The 25,084-nt window shown below is 48.0% G+C and overlaps 1 protein-coding gene across 1 annotated transcript; it reads left to right on the forward strand.

The window, feature by feature from the left end:
• Positions 1–12,008: 12,008 nt before the first annotated feature.
• Positions 12,009–15,035, forward strand: LOC135383781 (uncharacterized). The gene is made up of 2 exons (XM_064613109.1): positions 12,009–14,142; positions 14,485–15,035. Exons 1-2 carry the CDS (start codon positions 12,088–12,090, stop codon positions 14,947–14,949), a joined length of 2,520 nt encoding a protein of 839 aa, XP_064469179.1. The 5' UTR covers positions 12,009–12,087; the 3' UTR covers positions 14,950–15,035.
• Positions 15,036–25,084: the final 10,049 nt, after the last annotated feature.

Here is a 25,084-nt window from a genome sequence, read left to right on the forward strand (position 1 = left end):
GCGGGAGTGACACGTGTGCTTCCGCGCATCTTCATTTTCCTGTGTTTATCATTTTGTGTGTGTGTGTGTGTGAATTTTTTTCTTTTTTTTGGTCCGGGTGAAGTTCTTTTTTTTTCTTTTTTTTTTTGAAGAGTCGCAAGCCAAATATTGGCTGACCTCTCTCAACACTTAAAAAGAAAACTAAAGAGACGTCTCTGCCAAAACGACACGTCGCCGTCTGGGGAGCAGCCTCTCAGACTGCACCTCGCAAAACCGCCATCTTGGTTGTTTTGGCTACAGGAATCGCACGTTTCGCGTTACAACTTTGCGCTGCGGTGATCAATCACTTCGAAATTTACCATGATTGAATGTCCGTATGAACTTTATATGTAGACAACACAATGTACCACCTGCATTGAGTACCTGGAGAGCATGGCATGCCAGGGCGGGTACACTTTAATAGGGTAACACCCTGTAGTTGGTTCGTTTATTGCAACCCAATCTCCAAAAAGGGTACCCCACCTTAGCATTTCAGTTTACATCTAAGATCTTGCTCAGAGAGACTGTACTCGAGCGCAGAAAGGGCGACAAGCATTCCACATGAGAGGGCCACGTGCTCTGGAGTGATGGAGCTTACTGGAGTAGGCGCTAATCTGTTGGCCAGATAGACGGCCCTCCGGTCCAGGTACGGCCAAGGTCGTGTCGTTTCTGCGATAGATAAGTGCGTAGTTCTGGTTTCGGTTCATTCGCATAACAAAATTCCGGAATTTATTTCTCAAGGTACGTTCGCTTCTCAGGGTGTTTAATAAGGACGGCGGATTTGAATAATGACTGGCTCCAATTCTGCTATCTCGCATTTCCCAGAAAGCATCTAATTAATAAGTTAATTATTGAATTTCAGCAAATTAGTCGTCAAGTAGTAGCGTACACTGTCCTACAGAATGTCCGCCTGGCCCTATACGCTATGCAAGTGTACGTGGCAGTTCCATCATCGCCACCACCACCACCGCAAGTGTGCCTCTGCGCATGAGAGAAAGGAAAGGTCGGTGGTGGTGGTAGTAGTGACGATGGAACTGCGTGCCGTAGTCGGCCACGCTTAGGCGGACAACGTTACGACTATGCAGACTTGTGCCCGTTACTCGAAAAAAGTAATTGATTACCGTTACCGTTACTTCTGTGGAAAAAGTAATTGATTACCATTACCAATTACTCGACTTCAAATGTAATTGAGTAACGAGTAGAAAAGTAACGCGTTACTCCGGTCGTTACTCTGCATTCACGCAAAGTATAACCGTCTTTGTGTGCCTCAGAAAAAAAATAATAATAAAGGTTCAGCAGCAGAACAGCTGAAATAACAAGACAAACAAAAACACGTAGGACAAGGAGATCTGACTGTACGCCCGGGAAGACGTTGACCCGATTGTGGAAGAGCATTGCGTGGAACTTCCCCATGACTCACTAGACCTCCAAAGCTTTAGGTACCATCACACTGGTGTAGGAACAGATTAGGGAGAGAGACTCTGAAATTCCAGAGCGTTATTACAATGACCTCCGCTTGCTATAGTAGAACAGCCCAACAAAGTCTGATGGCACCAGGGGCTTGACTTGGGGCAGACCATCTGAGAGATAAGCTAATCTCTGCAGGTAAAGTAATCAATTACTGAGTAATCGATTACTCAGAAAAGTAATTGATTACTGGAAAAATTACTTTGACGGTAAAGTAACTGATTACTCGAAAAATTGCTCGAAAAGGTAATTGATTACAAGTAACGCAATTACTAGTAACGCGTCACGCACAAGTCTGCGACTATCGCAGGGGAGGGGTGTGGTGGGGGGCTCCCGTTCGTCCTGGGGCGACTTCATGGAAAACTGTACCGACATTTGTTGGAAAAAAGGTTGTTGTTGGTGGTGGTGGTGCTCGTGAAAGGGCTCGCCGTTGTCGGCCTCACAGAGGTGGGCAACGTCACGACTGACGCCCTGGGGGAATGTGCGTCCTGGGCCGACTTCTAAGGGAACTGTGCCGACATATGTCTGAAAAAAGGTTGCAGAAAGCTCGTGACAAAGCGTCTGTCCACTCAGAAAGCAGCAATAAGGGGGCATTCGCAGACGGGCCACAGCACTATGGTGAAAAATATGAAGCCACGTGGACCTCACGTGTTGTTGTTTTGGTACATTTTTTTAGAACGATCCACTGAGAGCGGCCTCACTCCATCCACCCGCTGCGAGCCTTGCTTCACCATCATTCGTGGCAATGGTTGGAGCAGAGCGTGCTATGCGGTGAAGTTTTGTTTTTAGACTGTTATATAATTGCGACAAAAAGGCGTACGACCCCCTCTCGCTTCGAATAAGAAGATATAACACTACCATTCGTGGCAATGGTTGGAGCAGATTGTGCTATGCGGTGAAGTTCTGTTTTTAGAGTGTCATATAATTGCGACAAAAAGGCGTACGCCCCCGCTCTTTTCGATTCAGAAGAGATAACCCTATCATTCGTGGCAAGCGTTGGAGCAGAGCGTAGTGAAGTTCTGTTTTTAGAGTGTCATAATTGCCAAAAACAGGCGTACGACCCCCTCTCTCTTCGACACGGAAGTGATCACCCTATCATACGTGGCAATGGTTGGCGCACAGCGTGCTCTGCGTGTAAGTTCTGTTTTTAGAATGCGTGATGAAAACGTAAGAGCGCATCTGTATAGGCCTCGTCGTCGTGCATTCCTGTAAGCCGTCACAATTAAAGGATCTATTCTAAGAACATTAATGCAGACTTATAAAAGGCAAGTACGCGTTTTCACACGTCCCTCGCTGTGCCGTCTAAATGCGACCCACGTCATTGCCTTGCCTCGAGCTGATCATGAACAAGTACACATAATTACGCAATGCATTTCTGCACAATGCCTGGTAGAATTGCGTAAATATGTCACTTATTTGGAATGCAGACGGCCACCCGTGTAGGACATAATTTTAGGTGTGTGCATCTGATAAGGATCTTGTTTTCGTACAGTCTTGTTTCCTTCGGTCCTAGCCGTATAGCCGCATTTGTTACCAGTTTCTCATACGCCAGCCAACGGAGTTCTTGCGCCCTGTCTTAGTTCGCTAATGGACGGTCGCAAAAAGGAGTGAGTTTTTTTATTATTATTAGTTTGTTATTTATTATTATTTTAGTGTTATTTCTTCAAGTTCATAAACGCACTTCTGTTCAGTTGGGATAACACGCGAGTCTCACGCGTTTATTTGTCGCGTACATGAAAAAAAAAAATGGATCCGACGGAAATGCGTTCGCATTAAAACTTGAAAACACTTTGGGAACTCCCCTTCACACGACCCTACACAACGCTAAGGCAAGACATCATTCGGAGCCAAACGAGCCTTCGGGTTTACTCCGATTCAACTTGGCGGCCACCGTCTCGCAGCCTTCTTTCGCCGCCGCTCCTTCGCACAGCTTTCATAACACATGGCGCGCCCACGCAGTCACGTCTGAACCTGTCGACCACCACAGCTGCTCTGCCGAGTACCGACGAGCCGGCGCCCTGGCCGTGACATCGTTCTCGCCCCTTTTTGGAGCACTCATGCAGTTGTGGTGGCAGTGCTGGTGGTGATGATGAAACTGCTCGCCGTGGTCGGCCACACTTGTAGCAGACAAAGTCACGACTAGCGCACGTAGATGAGGTAGATGATTAGATGATGATGAGGGGGAGTATGTTTACAAGAAAAAGAAAGGAAAGGTCAGCCATACGAAGGTCGGCTTGCTATTCCAAACAAAAAAAAAGGAAAAGAAGGGAAGGAGGAAAGAAAAGGATGAGGATGAGGTTTGATGAGGTTCCGGGCAATAGTTTACTCCGCGATGATGATCTCAAGACGGCCGTGGAGGACGCAGAATACAACGCACAAATGTTCAGTTGAGGTACGGGATTTGATGAGGTTCCAGGCAGTGCTTTACTCAGCGATGACAATCTTGAGGCGGCCGTGCAGGACAAAATATCTCAAATCAGGGAGTTGCCGGCTCAGGATGGAATGGAGATAAAAGAGAAAATGTTTTAGCAAAACGGAAGATGACTAGACATCAGGGAGCTACACCTTTCAAAGGCGTAGGATGGATTAGTGCCTTTTAAAGGAACTGTAAAGTGAAATATGACCCCTGTTTCTGTGTGCGACCTGGTAGTGTTTGGCTATGTGATGCTGCACACGGAGCCTAAGCACTCAAAGCGCGTTAATTATTACACAGCATAAATAAGAAAAATTAAATCGGACGGTAGGTAGCGCCCCGCAACAGCTAAAAAGTCATGATCGGAGTACTACCGTCACGTGATACCTAAGTATAACACGACGAACTTATGACCGGCTACTAATTACTAATAAACACTACTTTAAGAATCACAAGAATTACGGGGACAATTCTTCAAAATATCGAAGAAACAGTATCCCAAAATACTGTCAGCGCCCTTGTTTGCTCTCCTCCCAACCATATCGCACGGCGTGAATTTCGTGTGGCGTGGTTTGTGTATGCAAAAGGTTCATTTACTGCCGAAATTGAACAGAACTTCACATGACAGCGGTGCCAGGTATCTAGTGTAATGTTCGAGGATACACCAAGTGTGCTCTTTCGACAAGGGATGTTGTGTACCGCAAGATTCCAACGGATAATGCGCGGAAACGAAGGTGGTTGCAAGCGCTTTGGTCAAGACATTCGTGATCCATGCCGTATTTGCTCAACTCATTCCTCTGACGAGTCGTACGAAATGGTAGCAGCGGACGGTCGAAAACGTCTCAAACAGACCGCAGTCCCGACACCAGTGTTCCTCTTTGTGACGTCTGACGATGTGAACACCAGTGCACACGAGGTATGTATTTGCCGATACACAGGAATAATACGTTTCAAATTCAGATTAATTTTCGTGATGCCTACGCTACGTAATGTACCAAACGGAACATCCCCCTTCCCCTCTTATTGATCCCTGAGCTCACGCAGGAGAATGTAAGTATGAGATTAATTGTGGGCTAGATACTGACCGTATCCTTAATTTATATTAGCGACACACGCTTCCATCGTGACTGACAAGAAAGTGGAAATCGGAAGTAAAACCATGCAAATGGGATGGTTTACCGTCAACACCTTTCAACCTTTCTCCAGTGATGATTTCAACACATATTGCCCATACACCCACATGCTCACAGGTGGGACAAGCGCTTGTTTTCTTTAAAATTTTAACTTCTTGCATTTTAAAATTGCATTGCAAAATTTTAACTTCTTCTGCATTCCTTGCAGGTGCATGATGTGACAATATCGTCACCACTGGTGGAACCAGCTGATGAGTCATTCCGGGAATCTGAAGACATGTTGAATGGTACATAGCCTGCTGATACAAGTTCGCAGATACTAAATACTCTTCTAATCTGTAGTGTTGTGCCCTCTGCTTCATCAGCCCAGAAGAAGTACGTCAAATTCAGAACTCCACTATTAGAACTGTTAGAATTAGAGAAATGCAGGATTTACGGTGCATCGCACAAAGTGGGCACAGATTTTCGCGGCACACTTCTCACCGCAAAAGCTGAGTGCCCAAGTGAACACAATTTAGCTTGGAAAAGCCAGCCAGAGGTGAACAAGATGGCTGCAGGGAACATCTTGCTGTCTGGTGCAATCCTTTTCAGTGGGGCCAGTGCAGCCAAGGTGTGTATTCATAGCCTGTTGTGTTTCCACAGATTCAAGACTTCAATTCAGATTCAAGGTTCATGGCACCTTGTAGTATTTGCTGTTAACCAGGTTTTCTGGTCACTCGAGTCGATTAATATTCAAGTGATCTCACATACAGCACCTGCCAGAAAGGTTGCAGACTCCCTCTCGCGACACACGGGTAGGATTATCAGAACTCACGGCCGTGTTGCAGAGCATAGAGCGGAAACCAACAGGCAAAAATGGGAAAAGTCTAGCACTCGCAAGTGAATAAGATAGGTATTTAAAGAGATTTTAACATTGAAATAATTTATTTTACTAAAACACAAGCTTTCTGACGGAGTCCGTCCTTCATCAGGTGTGATACATTTAACACTTGGTACAGATATTTATACTGACGTACATCAGAGAAAGGGGACAAAGAAGATGGTGAGGAGGAAATACAAATTCTTGCTGGAGAGGATTGAGGGCGCGAAAAAAATAATACAAAAGAAGGCACACAAGCTTTGCGTACTTGAATTTTCTGTTACAATAATTCTATCTGCAACAATGGCGTAAAAGGCACCTGTCGTAAAAGGTAAAAGGAACTAACTTGTAGTTACTTATAATAACCAATTGCAATATGCAATTGCCATGCTTGGAAATGTTTATGGGCCATGTAGCCCACAAGAGGATGTTGTAACAAAGGGTCAAGAAAAAGCTTGAAGCTGCGGCCAAGTCCTGTGCATGTGCTGTGCATGTGCTGTGCTGTGCATGTGCATGTGCTGACCTAAACACGTGGGTGCAGTATATTTGTAACCACCTCTACTGGTGTAGTTCCAATTCTGAGGGAAATGCAGAGCCTCTGCTTAGCATATGGAGAAGTATGAGCTTACATATACAAACGAGCTGTCATTCAGGAAACAGTGTATACTAACTTCGAGGTAATGGGGCTAGGTTTGACCAGGCACGCTATCAACATCCATGAAAGCCATGAGGGACCATGTTTGATATAGAGAGTATAGGGAAGACATTATGACCATATTTAGTCTATACCACCGTATATAGCAGTTTTCTTGGCAGAGGATGTAGATCATCTCCTGGGTGAAACACCGACAACTTGCAAAGATGTGAGCTATACAGTGAAATAGTAGCTGTCTGCAAAAGCCCTGAGCCCGCACCAATGACTGCAATTGGACTGGGTATGAGGGAAAACATGGGGAATTTATAATGAGAAATTGAGAAAGGGTTACAAAGATGGTGTCTTGTGGAGTCAATGATAGGGATGCCTCTGAAGAGAAGCCTCTGTTGAAGGCATTGGCATGTCCCCACCTGAGGCTCTTCTTATACTGATGAAGAAGTCATGAACTCATGAGATGTCTGATAGGCAAGATGATAGCCTATGCTCTCTTAGAGCTTATGGACTGGAACGTGTTTGTAGCAAACACCTGTGCACTGAAAATAAAAAATAAAAGCATGCATACATTGCGTTACTGGTTGGTGGGAGGTGAAGCACTTGCAAATTGATATGGACACAGTACGGGGATGTTCTCCTTCCTTGTTTGTTTACTGCTATCACTCATATGTTCATTCATAAGCACAGTGATCAATAAAGCAATAGTTACAAGCTTTGATGTTTGTAGAATGTATTTTACTGTGTAGTGGCTGTCTGGTTACTCCAGAAGGGTATACGGCAGACCTCTATTGTGCATGAAAGGGATACTGTTGTGACCTTGCAGTGTTCACGACCAAACCATCCAGTGTACCTGTCAAGATGGCAGGCATTCAATGCTGCCCACAAGCACCTGAAAGAAAAGTGAAAGCTTCACCTCAGTGAAAGGGAATAAACATACACATTGTCAGACAGCACCTACTGCATCACACATCAAAAAGTCAAAAACCTTTGTATGCTTCAGAAGGAAAGTTTTCCCTTATGGCATGTACAGCACATGCTTTGAGGACTTTTTTGCAGTGCTTTCCAAATGGTCCCCAGAGCCACCTGGTAAACTGTTTGTAGGCGACGTACCGAAACTTCCTGCACATACCATGGGCAGGGTAAAAATATTATATGTAACTTTACTGATAACAAACTGAAGGCACGCGTGAATGAACTCACTTGTTCACTTCGCTGTTCCTGATAAGGGCGTAGTCGTCGCTTTCTCTCGCGTAGCGGTAGGACACCTGGAGCACCTCTGTGTCCAGGCACATTATTTCAAAGTATTCATTATGCAACCGCTGCGCTGCTTCAGTAACGCCTCATTTTGCGGCAACAGAGGCATTCCTCTGCCGACGGCATCGGCACGCATTTGCCGCACATACACCTGAACTGAAGGAGCAATACCACATTTCCGCTGTGAGGCTCTCAACATTTTCATTACACATAAAGACGGTTTCCCACGCGGCTAGGTGACGGCGTTGACGGCAATTCATTCTCCGTCTACGATTGAGCGGATGGCATCGTTGTCGTGCTGCGTCTCCGGCGTGCCCTCGTAAGTTTTGCCGGCGTGACTGCTGGACTAGCCGAAGCTCGAGGGCATTCAGGTTTGGTAAATTCGACATCACACAGCGTGTACCCTAAAACATTTCGGCCATTACGGTTTCGCCACAGACTGGAACGCAGATGACAAAGGCGAGACTAGCCATAGTCGACACGAGCCAACCCAGTGTTGTTGCTTACGGAGTACTCAGCCTTGCGTTCGAATGCAATCTTTGAAATTCGATTGCTCAAAGAAAAAAGGGATTCCAAAGAAATATTTCGTAACTGAGATGTACTCTTCCTAGGCTTTCATAAAATCATAAGGTTACCCGTGTTAAAATTCACTTTACAGTTCTTTTATGAAGCTGACAAGAGTAGCCTTTTGCGTTTTGCGCCTTTCAGGGAGCTACGGCTGTCAAAGGCGTAGGATGAGATTTGTGTCTTTTAAGAAGCAGAGAAGCAGACTAGATCAGCAGTTTGTTTGCTCCTTTCAGTCGGCGTAGAGCCGCCGCAGATGACGTCGGAGAGCAAAGGGGTACCCTTGCTGGGACGGGATAAGAGCTTTCCATGATCAATGCCATATGCAGGGCATTCGAGTAGTATATGTTGTATGGTTTCATATGATATCTTGCATTGTTGGCAGGCTGGAGACGGCGAGAGGTTAATTCGGTGAAGTCAGTAGTGTCAAAGGCAGATTCAGGCCGGATGCGGATACAGTGGCGGCAGGACATAGTTGGTAGAAAAAGTTGCAGACGATCACGGAAGGTGTTGCGACTTTGAGCGGCAGCTGTTAGTGACTTCTTATGACGCTGACGAAACGTCGTTACGTGACGTGGCGTTACTGTTAAATGTAAAACACTTTCCGTGACGATCTGGAAATTTGTTTGTAAAGTGTTTGAGATGTGCTCGCCGAAAGGTTAATAACTGCTGGAAGGGAACTCAGAGACAAGAAAGGGGGGGGGGGGGGACGTACACAGGACAACAAGGTCTCTTCGTGGTACGTCGTTTCCTTGTCTCAGGGGTCTAGCTTTTGCCTCTACCTTACTCCCACCTAGCACTTGGTGAAATAAACTGTCGTGGCTCGGCCATTTCTCGTTGTTTATATTATTATTATTATTATTATTATTATTATTATTTACAACCAGCCAGCTTGCATGTTATATATCCTTCAACGTTATTAAAGACTGATGCCTTAATGCCGTACCGGCCTCCGCCGCGCATGAGGGCATGGTAGAATCGGCGGATCCACACCTGACGTGGCGTCACATTGCTCATCCCCTTTGTTCATTATCGCGGCACTGTTTAGTAGGGAAGTTTGAAATGATTAGAAGAGATTTAGCTGATTGGAAGGTCAACAACAACAACTTTATTATCAGATGATGAATGAGAAGTTTCATCGCCAGGGGTGATGCTCTACCTCATTGCGGGTGGTGATGTTGGGAATGACATTAGAAGGTCTTTACGATAACTGTTCCGAAAATATGGTACGCCAAGCACCTGATTCCTTTGAAGTGGCTGGCACCACGTAGCTGATTTTGTATTTGAAAGCTTCCTTTTTGTTTTGTATCCGTGAAACGCTTCCGATGTGTTAAAACCCCTTAATCTTTTGATTTCCCTGAACCGCACGCAGCTGCCGCTCTCTAACACCGTTAGCCCTTTTCACCTTTCCCCGTTTTTTTTTTCCCCACTTTTCGTCTAATAAATATATCCCCTCCCCCTTTTCAAGCCTACGCGCGCACCTGTCACTCTCTATTTTCCTCCTCTCTGGCGCGGAGAGGCTAGGAGGGTTTTGGTTCCACAGACGCGGCGATCTCCTGAAACATTCCCGTTAACAGCTGCCACTGTAAAAAAGGCGTACGCCCCCGGTTTTCAACAATTCGGGGACGAGAACTATGTAATTCCGGATGATGGTTGGCTAGGAGCGTGCTATGCGGTGAAGTTCATTTTAAAGAGTGTGTCAGACTCGAATATTGTGCGCTAGAAAGGCCGTTTCTAGCCCAACATATCTGGAGGTACTAGCCTTGACAAACGTAGCGACGGAGAAGCAGATACATTGACGGACAAAACACTGCGAACGTCGAATTTCAACCAAGTTTTATTGCAAATGCCAGAAAAACAACGCATAATCAAACAGCGCCCCCCCCCCCCAACACCCCGAAGATAACACATCTTATCAGCCAAATCGCGCACCTTTGTCAATAAACATTTTTTGTTTGTGCGAAAGCATCGCCGTGCGCTCCTATCCTTTTCTTTCTAGCCTTCAAGCCTTTTCTTTTCTCGAACATCCATCCTATCACCCAGAGCGTGCAGTAGTCCTGTAGTCATGTGACGTAGCATATATGCTGTTCGCAATATAGCTTTGCACTTTCGCCGCAGACCTTTCCTGCTGTAAATTGAGAAGCATGGAAATGTTTCGATCTGTATGCTTCTTGTGTGCGATTAAAAGAGAGACATTTCATGTTAATTCATCACAAAACATTTAAAGGGACTATCGCGTACTGGTAGGTGTGTATGAGACCGACACGGTAATGTTCGGCATCGTATTACCAGTCTACTCGGCCAAGTTTCTCTTCCGAAAACAGCGTACTTATTAAAGGGGCAATAAACAGGTATACGAGGCGCACTTTTTTAAATACATTGTGATACGTTGCCGACGGTGAACGTTTTCAAGAAAATGTTGTCGCGAAAAAGTAAATAATGGCTCCAAACCGACTGAATATTCACTGCACTCTTTCGCGCTCATGCCCCGCCCTGCGATGTCCTGGCGACAATATAGCGACACGTCATTTTGACGTCGCGCATCATCAGCCGTTTAGAATGCGGGACGCTTATACATTAATTTTGTTCTCATATCGAAAAGTGAGGTCAACTCTAAACATATTCCCACTTGTCCAATCCAAGGTAGCCAGTTCAAACTGTACCAAAAATCCTCAATACCCTATTTCACATGCGCACTATGTTTTCTGTGTTGTATTGCTCCGCGAGGTCACCGCGATGTTCCCGCAACCGGTGCCCTCGCGAGCTGCAGCTTGTCTCAGTAGGGTCCGTCATTCGCTAGGAGAACGAAATCTCCCCCACCTCCAGCGCCTAGAATTCGGTGTTGCTATACGCTGGAATATAGTGACGTGACCCGGTTGCAAGGATAAGGAGAGGCTCGCGCGGATTATGCTCTTTGAATGGCATTGTTTCGTGTTAAAGACGCTCGCTAGAAGCAAAAGAATTTCATATTTGGATATAATAAGCTACGTTTTTTCATTGGGCGTCATAATTGGAAAATGTTCGTCGACCTGTTTTGTACCCCTTTAAATAAACGAGTTTTAAAGATTCACACTCCCTCTGCAGCTAAGCCAGAATGACGTAAGCCGGGCACACGAATGGGAGCGCAGCGCGTGATCGTCTCCTCCGTGATCGTCTGCTGCGCGTTCGCACCGCAATATACTAGGTGAAAATACCTCGGTAAATAATCCGACTTTCGCTTACCAGTGTGAGTGCTGATGTGACCATATTCGGCGTGGAAGACGGTGTTAAGCTCCTGGCTGTAGAGGCACGTACGACGCAAACCAGAAACATTCCACGAGTCGATATCAGAATTATCCGTGATCGTCTGCAGACGCTGTTACTGCCGCCCGGCGGTCTGACGCCAAGGTCTCTCCGTCGCTCCCTGATTGGCGTTGTCCGCGCCAAAGGGCGCTCACTGATTGGCCTTATCCAAGTGACATTTACAGAAGGGGAATGCCGGAATGCTCTCAACATCCGTCGTCTGCTCTTGCAATGCATTGCATCAAATTGCACGGAAACAACTCCACCCATTCGCGTCGGATCTCTGGCGTTATTGTCGGTGATGAACGAGCAGTATCATGGCACTGTAGTTTCGGAATCGACCGAGATAGATACGAAAGGTTCGTGCCATCAACATTACCATCAACCGCGCGCGCTGTTCCAATCAGTTTCAGCTGTCCAGCCAACGCAAATCCGTTACTCGTTCACCATGGCCTATCTAGAAACGTCCGGTTTGTTTTCGAGGTGGTTAAACTTATCATCAAGTGTACTTGCCCTTCTGGTGACCTCCGAAGCTCCTTCCCTATCTCTCGCCACCGATTCCAGCAGAGGCGGACTTCTCCTTTCCATCCTCGGCGGTCAACCGCGTGTTCTTGCTTTGCTATTGGCGGGCCTAGTGTACACAGCCCTAATGCCGATAGCTGCCGTTGCATTGCTCGTCTTTCGCCGACGCGTCGAAAGTCGTTTGCAGGATGTGACACAACGGGGCAACTTCGCCTGGTATGCGTATTCGGTGGCTCTCTCCATCATCGTTATCACGGGTATCGTAACAGCGCTCACAGCTTACCACAGTCGTTCTATCTTCACAGAAGCCCTCATTGCAGCCCCCGAAAACTGGAAGAGTAACCTGGTTGCTGTACAACAATTCGTCAATTCGACTGGAAAACAGTTGTCAGATGTAAAGCGAGAAGCCGCCGCTGTGCGACTGAAGTACGCTACCCATGTTCTGGATACTAATTTCACGGACCTATTCCAGCAGAGCTTGGCCGACGCTGTTGCCAAGGATTTGAATGTGACTACGAATTGCTCGACCGCAATAAGGACGCTTGGGCGAAGGCTTCAACGGGAAGGTTTAAGAGGTTTAGGTGGAGCACTCATAGACGCGGCGGAATGGTGCACACACCTAGAAAACGGCCGAAATGATTTGCTGCGGTCCACCGCAGAAAAGGTGGATAATTCGACCAAGCGCCTTCGATCTCATGTCTTGGAAAAGCTTCGCGCCCAAACATCTTCTCCGGATACATACTTAGCAGACGTGAAGAAGGCACTGATGGGACTGGACCGAGCGAAACAGCGAGCTCAAGCAGCTCTTTGCTCTTCGGATAACGGGCTATTGGGCATGCTGGCACGTGCTGCTTTACGTCATGGAGGTTTATTGGAAGCGCTAAACATTTGCATTTTAGCGGCGCTGGCAGTAGCGGCTATAGTTAATGTGGCTCTCAGGCACGCAGGTGCGCCGTTGACTGAACGCGGCCTGTTGTCTCACGTGTCTGGAGTCAGCCTCACTATAATGACATGGCCTTTACTCTTTTTCTGCTTCGTCGGAACACCAATGGCTCTTGGGATCCTCCTCGTTGACGTTGGCATGCAATGTCACGTGTGCTATCCGTATCGTCAACAAAACTGGAGCAAGCTAGACGCCTTTGCCTCCGCTCTGTGGCCGCGCGAAGAACGAGGTGACACCTTCGATTACCTGACGCCAACGTTCCTCGCGACGCGTTGTGGATCCGTGATGAGCAACGCGTCGAGCCCGCCGGGTTCTCCACCAGCCCAGACACCGATACTGAAACATGCCGTTGGGCTGATTGACATCGATTCAGACATACCATCTTGGAACGATGAGCAATCGGGCTTCTCCAAGCAAGTCGGCAGTTTGCTGCAATCCAGTTTATCCTATACGTGGTTGCCTTTGTCTGTGAGACACGATGTCAGCTCACTGCTGACTGAATTTTCAAATCCTGATACAGTTGCTCGCCAAACACCGAAAGCTTATCAAGGAGTTCTGCGCGCGTTTTTATCGCGCTACTATAGCGACTACATGAAAGGAGCGACTATTCGTATTACAAAAAGCTCGCAAGAAGCCCGTCTCAAATATGGCGCGTGTAATGTGCTGAGAGGAGGATTTGAGATATCACTGAGCTCGTTGTGCGGTCCCTTGCAGAAAGGTTTGACAGGTTACTGGTTTGCGCTATCTTTGAATATACTGCGGTATACAGCAGCGGTGGCTCTCTGCTTGGGCATATCCAAATTCCTACTACGAATGAAATCTGATACTTGTCAAGGCACAGCAGATGTTGAGAACTGGAGAATTATTAACTGGGCCGAGCGGTTGCCACAAAAGGATTTGTCTGCCCGGATTGACCATCGTGATCACGTAGGAAGACGACGGTCGCGGAAGAAGCACGTAAACCGGTCTGGCGGTGACCTGGAACGCATTTGGATGGCCCATCACCAGGAACCAGATGGTACCCGCCTCCCTGTCAAGGTACGCACCGTGAGCATGCTAGGGCGTCTCGGGGAGTATGTTGAAATCCAACGCGAGCAACAACCTGAACATCGGAGTGCACAAAGCAGAGTAATTTTGCGGCCGAATATTACAGCGTCAATTTGCTCTCCAGCACGTCCATAAATCCTGAGATATTTCAAGAAACGTATGGCCATTTAACCTGGTTCTGTAAAAGAGGTAGCACCTGTGTGGCTTGCGCGAGACCACCAGCTATCTGCTGCAGAATAAATAGTCGACATACGATTCTGCTGTGATTAGTAGACACAGTACAGTGTACTGTACGAACGGTCTATTAAGAGTGCTTAATGTTACTTTACGCAGGTCCTTCCTAGCGAGTTCGTGCTCCCGGAGAGGATAGCAAAGAAGTGGCTACGCGAAGAGAGCGCACCAGACCGCGCGCAAAAGCAGGCAGCATCGAGAAGTCCAAAGAACAGGATCCCACAAAGAGAACGAAGCATGCCGAGACAATGGAGCTCAGCGAAGCACAAAAGTCCAAGAAAAGACTATGGTTCTTCAAGGGAACGGAGCGTCACAAAGAATGACAGTTCTACAAAACATCGAGGCGTGACATGGGATCGTATTCCTGCACCAGGTCACCTTCACACCAGGAATGCAGAAGGATGGGCACCGCAGCGTGAACGCTTCTGGCCGTCAGAAGAATCATCTCTCGAGGAACGACCGTCTTCACCTTTTCGCAGTCCGTACGGTTTCAGTGAGGGCTTCAGCGAAACTGACTTGCGTACAAGAATGCAGCAATTCAACAAAGAGCAGCTGCCCTGGCGATAAGCGTAATCTGCTCCGCATATCTTCGCTAGCCACCTTTTCGTCTGGAGATATTCACCTCCTATATTGTATTAAAGGGTACTCAGCTACGTGTCTACGCGTTAAACGTTCGAGGACACAATAGCAAACGTACATAAGCAAGCGATGCGATATGCTCCCCTCGGTGCCACCTCAGAAGCAGACTATCGCCGGACAGTTTGAAGCACGGTATGCCTTGTATCACAGGGCCCACAGGCATTTTCAAGTTGTATTTTCAATGTAGTACGATAGCACCAAGAAGCTTATTTGGCATAATCATAGATCGACAAGTTACCCGGTAAAAAGAACTCGTTACAAGTTACCGTGTGAAAAATGTAACCAAGTTAATGCCTGAAACGTAACACACAGTTACAGAGTTACTTAAAAGAACCGAGTTACTTCCAAGTTACTTCGGACACAAAACAGCACTACACAGGTGCAGCACACGTGAGCAGTTCAGTGAGCAGTGACCTTGAGTTAGACCTTGAGTTGCCTGCGGAGGAGTGCAACAGATCGTTATTGTTAGATCGTTATGTCCCACAATTCGAACGCTTTGCATCTTACTCCCTGTGGGCGCACAATGGTTCAGCTTCATTTCAATGGCAGCGGTTCTTACTCCCTGAATAGAATGCTTTCATTGATTGAATACCACGTTTTGTGGCATAAAATGCCATTAAAGAACCGGAGAGAAAGCAAGAAAATATGCGGAACCTCGAACCCTGGACATAATAATGGTACCGTGATGTTACACGTAAGGTTTGTCTGCGCAGTGTGCCGACAAAAGGATGCCATCAGCAGTCGTTGTTCCCAGGTGGTCCCCCTACCAAGTGCTGACCGAGCCCAATCCAGTCCGAACATCGAACCTAAGCAGCTTCGATGTTCGGATGAGAACCGGCGTATTCAGCATGGTATGGCCGATGCTAGCTTAGCCAATGCTAGCTTAGAGCCACATAAACTCAAAACATGTAAAACTTGACGCTGACGATAAGATTTTTCCTGGAGGATAAGGAAGGACACGACACGAACGGAGAACCCACGTAAATCGTTTGCTGTAATACTGGGTGCAGCAATACTATAACGGCGGCATTCTTACATGATCCTCGATTCGACACCCTGCCTGCCCAGTGAGTGGAGGAAAGAAGCGCCCACTTGTAGCCATTGGGCTACAAGAAAACATCGAGGAAACCACGAATGATTTCTTCCGCTCGGGGGCGTTTCGAGTCGAGGTTCATGCTTGAAGCACAACCCGGTCTCGAGGGGGTAGCTCGAATAGAAAGTCGACCGTGGCCCTAACTCCCAGGAATAAGGGTATATTTCACAAAAAGACGTCAGGTGTAATTTTAGCTGACAGCGTATGCTTGCTCTAATTCAGTTGTCATTGCAAAGCACTGCAGCTACAGTTTTCAGTGGCTCATCCGTGATTGCTGTTGGAGTGGTTAATTTGACACGTACAGGCTAGCAGGCGGGTTCAGAGCCAACAATAACACGTCCGGACCCTCCTTTTGGTGGACCTTGGTTGGTGCTATTTCCAGTCTAAATTACTATGACCCAACCAGACACATTGGTGTCGAACATCTTTACATTCATAGTAGTCGTGACGCGTGACGGACTTCTGGCGTCAGCGCCTCTTTTCCCTGAGTTGTTGCATTTCGATGATTCCGGGCGTATGAGGCTTACATGTTTGTGTCGTCCCTAAGTGTGGTCTGCCTCGACCAAATCTCGTTGTCTACCAATGGAATCATTCCGCTTTTTCACGGGAATGGAATGGCATGGGTGACGCTGTCAAAGTCTTGGGTTAAACGACGTGTCTTTCTGCCCCGTGAACCCACGATCACGCTCCGCACCTGCCCAGCGTGAGCCTGGCTGCAGACGGCCGAACTTGGCTGCCGTCTGTTACTGAAGCGACGCACATTCACACTGGCGCACACTAGCCCACCATAACACACCCAGGTGGCCGGGTGAAGAAGAGGCGAGCGAAGGCAATGTAGAGAAACAATACGCGAATGGAGAAGGCGTCGACTTTGAGTTTGAGTGTTTAAAAAAATGGGAGAAATTAAATTCGTCACTCGACGATTTCTGCTACTCCCATAATGAACCCCTAAATGAGTGAGCCCACAGAAATGAAAAAGAAAAATGAAAAGGACTGCCGGGGCTATCAGACAGCTTACTTTTTGCCTTGTTCATTCTTTCCGAATTGAAGAAACCGAGTGAGCGCTGCCTAGCCATTCCAGGAATGGGAATCAACCATAGCCGTCCACTCCGTGGAGTTGATCCCGATTCATCGGAATGGAGTTGGAATGGAATGGGCCACCTAATACGCAACACGCACAGGGTTCACGCTAATGCTACCATATTTAACGTGGTGGCTCACTTGCTGTGAGGTCCCTCTTCGCATTCTTGGTATAGGCATTACGAGAGTTCTATGGTTTGCAGTGTGGTCCTCCTGTGATGCGTGCTACAAAGCCTTACTCGTTTCCAATGTTTCACTTCAGGCTACGCTTCACACTCATTATCTCGCACCTCCTGGGTTCGCCTCACTAATAGTGTCACATGTGAAGTGAGATCCCTCACATCTCTCGGGTCCTTCGCCATTTCGAACTGATCACCGACAGCATTAGAAAGGTCAGTGCTATCAGTGTTGCGTTCGTCGTGATCACAGCCTCTGCTGTTTACGTTACTCTCCAAAACTAAAGATATCCAAAAATAATATTGATGCAGGCACAAAGTACACGTCTCCGTGGGCGTCGTTAGTAATAGACCCCTGATAGAAGCCCTTGTGTTTACAAAGTGGTGGATGGACGCACGCGGGAGGTAATCGAGTGGCAAGAGACCCTGCTGCGGAACTCCTGTGTTGATCATGGGATTATCTCTCGTGGGAACGAGAGCACGCTGCAACAGGAATCTTTATATTTATTCATAAAAATACTTTTCGCCACCATATTGAACCCCGTGGGTATATAAGCAAACGGTAGTGTTGCCTTCGGCGCACTCTCGGACGCAAACTCGCCTGCGATCTTCGGGAACAGGACCTTCGGTAAGCACATTTCAGCTTCTCGCAATTCCTATTGTAGGAGTGATTGCCGTTCACTTTGTACTCAGATGAATTGACAGACGGGGCACCACACGACCTTTCAGACGAGAGCCGATATAGATAGGTGAAAATAGCCAGGGGATATAGAAGTTTTGTCAGTTTATTCTTTATTCCTTATTATAATTGTTTATTTTGGCTGACCTTTCCTCCTCTTTTCTTCTTCTCTGTTCTAATAAATATATCCCCCTCCCCTCAGAACAGGCTTTGCGGTCAGGCTTCCCTGATGTGCGATCAATGTCGTTCAGCCAGCATTATTATTGCGGTGTTAACATCGTAGAGAACTTAATCCCTGACCTTAGAAAAGGTCGCTTTGTTGTTAAATGAAACGCCCTAGGATAACCAACCATAATAGGATGAACCAACTACGGAAACACGAACAGATATATATATATAGCACTGTACTGCAAAACAATAGAATTACTACACTAGCGCGTCAGGCTGTAGCATCACCCCCCCCCCCTTGTTTCGAAATGGTTTTGACATCCCAAGAGTGGCATGGAACGACTTAGGTGCGAATTTACATGAAGACATGATGCGATGCAGGTGCGTCTGGGTTTCTGCACAATGTCTTCCCTTGTGACCATGTTTGCGGTGCTCATAGCAACGGTTTCGGTGACAACGAGCAGTATGGGCGAGGGTCAGAAGCCCAACGTGCCGAATGTGTTCCAGAACGAGAAGCAGCTCTCCCAGTACCTCCAGGCCTTAGACGACTACTACCTGCTGCTCGGAAAACCGCGGTGAGTAACGCAGACATGCCGCTCACAGACCCAAGTTTTACGGAGAAGTAAACAAAATAGTACAGCTTGGGACAAAAGTTTACGGAACACGGCATCGGCGTATTTGTTCATCCGAGCGGTCTCCTGCAAGTTGTCAGGAAGAGATCTAATAAGAAACGGGTGACCGGCTATTCTCTATATCTCGTAGTATGCATGTCCGCTCCTGTTTGCTGATGGTGTTTCGTTCCAATGGAGAAATGTGACACCCCGTGTTCCGTAAACTTTTGTCCCAAGCTGTACACACAGCGTAACAATGTGGGGTACCTAGTTTGTTGATGCGGTGTGAAAACATACAAGCAGCAAGGGAGAAACGCGCGAATGAAAAGGAGACAATGCACACAACAACGCACTCTCAAGAATCGAGCTTCAAGGATTCTTTTTGCTTTTTGGCGGGGGGTCTCTTACTTCTAGTCATGGGGAGGGACCATTATATAACCACACTGTCGCTGCAATGGTTGTAGCGAGAAATTCAGTGTCTGCAGTAGGCATGGATGTCTGCCTTGACCTTGTGCCCATCTGTTTGTTTGTTTGTAAGGGGGAAAAAAAAACAGGAGAAATTGAACTCTTCTCCCGACTTGTTCTGCTACTCCTAACTTAAATTGTCACCCTCCAACAACAACAACAACAACAGAATACTTCTCATGTGCTCTATACTCGCCAGTTCGCTATTCACTATTCACATGTTTGCTACTCAGAAGCCCATCTCTTTGCTAAGCTTATACTTGTCTTCAGGTATTTTCTTGCACGTACAGCATGTGTGTATTTAAACGGGTTTCTTGCCGGTAAACCTTACATGGAAGTCCATGATTGTTGTGTGCATTGTCTTCTTTTCATCCGTGTGTTTCCTCTTTGCTGTTTCATTCCACACAATGTTAACACACATACTGTCAACGACTTCTTAAAACGATGCCCGGACCTAAGAGGCACACACTCGTTCAGCTGCCCCATATTTCATCCCCACTCTGTGACTATGTGAAAAACAACATATGGGGGGGGAGGGATACGTTTAATAGAAAGAAAAGAGGAAGGGTCAGCCAGGATCGATATTCGTTTGGATCGCCAAGCAAACGTCTGAATGTTTGCATGTGCGTTTACTCAGATTCGGCAGGAGCTACCAGGAACCCTCTGAGCACCGTGGATGGAACATTCCCTTCCCAGACGTCCCTCGAATGTATTGACCAACGATCGACATCTCTATATTTTTTTTCTTTTCAAGCCAACCAACGATCAACACCGAAGGCTTGCAGGAACATCCGAAATAAACGTATTTCGTTTTGATACGTGTTTGTTTTCATGCAAGGAACTCGGTCTGCACAAACAGCAGAGTGCAAGGAGTGGAGCATGAATGTTTTTTTTATCGAACATATTATACGGGATCGTACGTTAACTACTTAAAGCTACCCATCACACGAGGATGAGTTTATTTTTTTATTTTGGAATGCCTCAAAAGGTCCTTACGGACATTACATGTGTGGGTGGGAAATATATATGTGCTACTGTCACAAAAACAAAAGCAGATTAATACATATCCAATCATAAACACAACATGCATATATACACGTAAACATAATAGTTGCTCTGAATACAAACGCACTGAATACATTGCACTGAATAAGATAAAATAGCAAGGAAGACACAGTAGAGTACGGTAGGGAAAGAATACCGGAGACAAAGTTATAAAACGTATGCAGTTACCTTTTTGTGGAATATGTCATGATCAGTTATGATTGCAAGTGGTGTAGGAAGGTCATTCCAATTGACGGCTGTATAGAAAAACAACACACAACCCTTTTCCCTTCATGATTTTCATTCCCTTTCATGATTTTTAGAAAGAGTTTGTTTTGCAGATGAAGCGCTTGACTTCAAACATCATCAATACATGGGAAGGGAGCTTCTGAGCTAGAGATAGGGCATTGTATGAAAAAATCGATGGAATAGAGATAACCTGGCAATGTGGCGACGGTGCTGAACGAGTGGGAGATGCGGGGTTGTGGAGAGGAGAGTGAGTCGGTGAAGAAGTGAGTAGTGTTATTGATTGAGCAAAGGGTAAGGCGGAATAGCAAAGAAATAACATTACATTGTTTTTATGTTTAGAGATAACTGCCATGTTTCGCACCTGATTTGATTTGTAAAAGGAAAAAAATGGATATGTTAGTCCAGAGCCACTCGGGACTGGCTACTCCAGGACGCGTTATTCAGAAAAGAAAGGGAAACTACACAAATCTATACAGCTGTCGCACCTGTCTTGTATCATAGTGATCATTTTGTAAAATTGAGTGTTCGGAAGTTGAGTTGATTTTGCGGTACAGCACGCAATCGTCCGCAAACAGTCTAACCGTGGAAACCGTTCTGCGAGATCAGCGAGGCAGCGAAATGTCCAGGCTTTCAGGAACAAGTTTTGCAGCTACAGCGCGCTATTAACCAAGCTCCCCCATCTTCTGACCCCGACATGGATACAGACTTTACGTTTGCAGAAGTCAAGGCGGCCCTTGCGTTTTCTCGGGAAAAGTCTTCACCTGGTCCGGACTTGGTCTCCTGTACAGCGCACCGTAACCTGAATGACACCAGCTGTTTGGTCCTCTTAGAGATCTACCAGCAATCATGGAGGGATGGACAAGTCCTCGCTCTGTGGAAGGAGGCCCTAGTGGTCCCCATACTGAAACCAGGAAAACACCCCTTGGATCTGGTGTCTGTTCGGCCTGTCAGCCTTACCACCTGCCTAGGCAAAGTCCTAGAGCGCATGGTGCTGCACAGGCTCGAGTGGTAGCTTGAGAAAAGTTCTGTTTTCCTCCAGGAAATGTCGGGCTTCCGTAGGCGTCGTAGTTCCATGGATTCGGTGGTGGATTTGGTCTCTGCTGTTGAGGAAGCGAAAGCCAAATCGTAATGGCTGTCTTCCTGGACGTCAAGCGAGTGTATGACACCGTAAGTCACCCCGGTGTTCTTCATGCGTTGCTCCGGTCTCAAGTGCCTGGGAAAGCGCTTGCATGGCTTTTCGATTTCCTGAGACAATGGAAAATTTTTCTCAGAACAGGCGACGGTGACATAGAGAAGACTGCGGTACCGCAGGGTGTCCCTCAAGGAAGTGTTCTAAGCCCGTTATTATTTAATATTGTCATGGTTGACTTCAAGGAATGTCTACCGAGGAGAGTAAATCTCTGGACGATGTGTGTGTTTGGACTGTCGCAAAGTCACGGCCGGCAATTCACCATCGGTTGCAAAGAGCACTGGACGCCATCAACAACTTCTTGATCGCGGGGATGCATATCTCCACCGAAAAAAGCGCTGTCCTTCCTTTTGCTCGAAGAGAGATGCGGTGGTTCCAACTTCGGACTGGCGACTACCCCCTTATACAAGTGAAGTTTCGCAGGTTCCTGGGTGTTATCTTGGACCGCAACCTCTCGTGGAGAAGGCACATTGACTTCATCATCTCAAAGGCTCACCGGTGGGGAAATGTGATACGCCACTTTGCCGGTGCGCGCTGGGCCTGCACTGTGCGGGATCTTCTTATGCTCCACAAAACTCTTGTTAGCGGCTCCCTACAGCTTGCCCGTATTGCACAGTATATCAGCCACGTCTAAACACAAGCTTCAGCGTACACTAGCACGCAGCCTGCGGACGTGCCTTGGTGTAGCGCTGGCGCAGCGCTGAGACGCGGATGATGATCGCCGACGCCGGAGAAATACCTATCGATATCCTCCGCCGGAGAGAAACCATCTGACACTATTTACGGTCGCCGTGGTTCAAAAGCTACGTAGACAGAAGAACAGTACACTCACGCTATGTGTTACAGCAGCATCTGGAAACATCCAGGACCATTGGCGCTTCTTTCATGTGTTTCTTTCTTCCTTTTGTGTGACGTAGCGCTGCGCAGCCAGTGGAGGGGAGTTCAAGAGTTGTATTTGCACATAACTTCATTTTCATATTTCACATCTCATGTTTCGCGTGTAATGGGTAGTGTACTGTTCTCAAGCGGTGAATCACCCCAAGCCATAGTCATGATTTATTTGTTGTTGTTGTTGGAAACATCCCTGGCGTTACCGTTGCCCTGACCGCCCCTTAAGCGGCACCATGGACACTGCCGAGCCCATCCCTCTCGACACACATCCCTGTCCTCTTAGGGGCCGAAGAGCCTCCCCGTTCTCAAGCAATCTACTTTGGAAATGATGGATACAAAGTACAGAGGCCGCACGGTTGTGTTCACAGATGGTTCGTCTACGTCGGATGGCTCCTCCGCCGCCTTTGTCATACCGGACGAGTCAATATCATGTGGGTTTCGCGTGTTACATCGCACTTCGTCGACCTCTGCGGAGCTGTATGCCATCTTGCTATCTCTAAAGTCAGTCTTGAACTACCCTCCTCGCTCCTGGGTGATATACACTGACTCAAAATCAGCCCTGCAGTGTGTAGGAAGCATGGGCATCCGCGGCTCTTTGGCCCCGGTGGTAGTTAGTATCCTGTTATGAAAGGAATAGCAAGTCGGTTTATGCCCGACTAACCTTTCCTCGTTTTTTTTTCTTCAATAAACATACCCCCCCCCCCCCCTGACGGCGCTCGAGATTCTTGGCGAACAGGGACACAGGTTGACCCTACAGTGGGTCTTCGGTCACACTGGCATTCAGGACAACGAGGAGGCAGATTTGGCGGCTGCTGCGGCCCGCCGTATCACCAGAGCCGTGCCCATTATCCTCTCCAACGGAGATAAACGCTGGTGTCACCCTTTGCCCGCCAGCAATGGCTTTGTGGGTTGTCGCGACGAGGGATAATGAAGGGACAACCACACAGGCTGACGGTTGGCATGAGAATGGTTTAATGGCGGTGGAGCGAAGCTTGGTGCGGGTGGTGCGTGCGCACACGGCATCCCTCATCTTCCTTGGGATGCCGTGCCACTACAGCTACTCCCCCCCCCCCCACCTTCGAGATGCGTGAAGCGTGAAGGATGAACAGGTGAAGGAAACGGCTGGTGTCCTAGAGTCGGCCCAGGTGACAGTTTTGGGCAGCCGGCGGATTTAAGCCGGTCGATCGACACGACTACCTCGCGACCGTTGACGTCGATGGCAAATGTTTTTGCACGACGGTGGGTGACCTTGTGGGGGCCGGAATAAGGGGGCTGGAGAGAGCGCCGGATGAAGTCTGTGCGCAGGAATACGTGGGAGGAGCTGGTGATGTCCTGGGCGACGTACGGGGAAGAGGAGGAAACATCTCTCGTAGGTATTGGGCGCAGCCGGGAGAGGGCAGCCTTTAAGCGCTGGGCGTAGTCTGATGGGGCTAGGGGTGATGGTTGCGAAGATGACCGATGGTTGAAAATGTCCGCAGGAAGCCGGATGAACGTGCCGTACACAAGCTCTGCTGACGAGCAACCGAGGTCGTGCTTCACGGCAGCTCTGATTCCGAGGAGCACCAATGGCAGGTGCTCGGTCCAGCGGGAACCGTCCAAATGGGCCATAAGTGCCTGCTTGAGGTGCCGGTGGAATCTTTCTACCAGGCCGTTACACGCCGGATGGTAAGCGGTCGTGCTCAAACGCTTCGTGCCGAGAATGGTGGTGAAGGCAGTGAAAAGTCTGCTTTCAAATTGCGGGCCCCGGTCTGTGACGATTTCTTCTGGCACGCCGAATCGGGCAATCCACGTCTGAAGAAAAGTCGCTGCGACAGTTTCAGCTGTGCTGTCCTGCATGGGTGCCGCCTCCGGCCATCGGGTGAATCTGTCGACGCATGCTAGAAGGTAGCGATGACGGTCAGAGAGGGGCAGGGGTCCAACTATGTCAATATGGACCTTCGAGAAACGGCTTGTTGGTGGGGCGAACTGGCCAAGCGGTGAGATGGTGTGGCGGTGGCACTTGCTGATCTGGCAAGGCGTGCAGGCGCGCACCCAGCGGCGGATGTCCTGCCGCACCCCTGGCCAGACGAAACGGTCGGTAACCAACTTGATGGTGGTGCGAACTCCGGGATGGGCGAGGCAGTGGACGCTGTCAAAAACTGCGCGGCGGAGAGTAGAAGGGACGACAGGGCGAGGTGACGAGCCTGACGTGTCGCAGAGGATGGGGACGGGTGAACCGGGCAGGAGAATGTCAGCGAGCTTGAGGGACGTGCGCGAGGACGCGCGGAGCTGGCAGAGCTGGTCGTCCGAATTTGGTGCGGCTGCCAGGTTGTCGATGCTGAGGACGGGCTGGCCGGGTACAGCGTAGACGCGGCTGAGTGCATCGGCCGCTACGTTGGCGGAGCCCTTCACGTGGCGTACGTCCGTGGAAAATTCCGC

This window comes from Ornithodoros turicata, chromosome 2 (assembly GCF_037126465.1).
Source record: "Ornithodoros turicata isolate Travis chromosome 2, ASM3712646v1, whole genome shotgun sequence".
In the NCBI taxonomy this organism is placed as follows: domain Eukaryota; kingdom Metazoa; phylum Arthropoda; class Arachnida; order Ixodida; family Argasidae; genus Ornithodoros; species Ornithodoros turicata.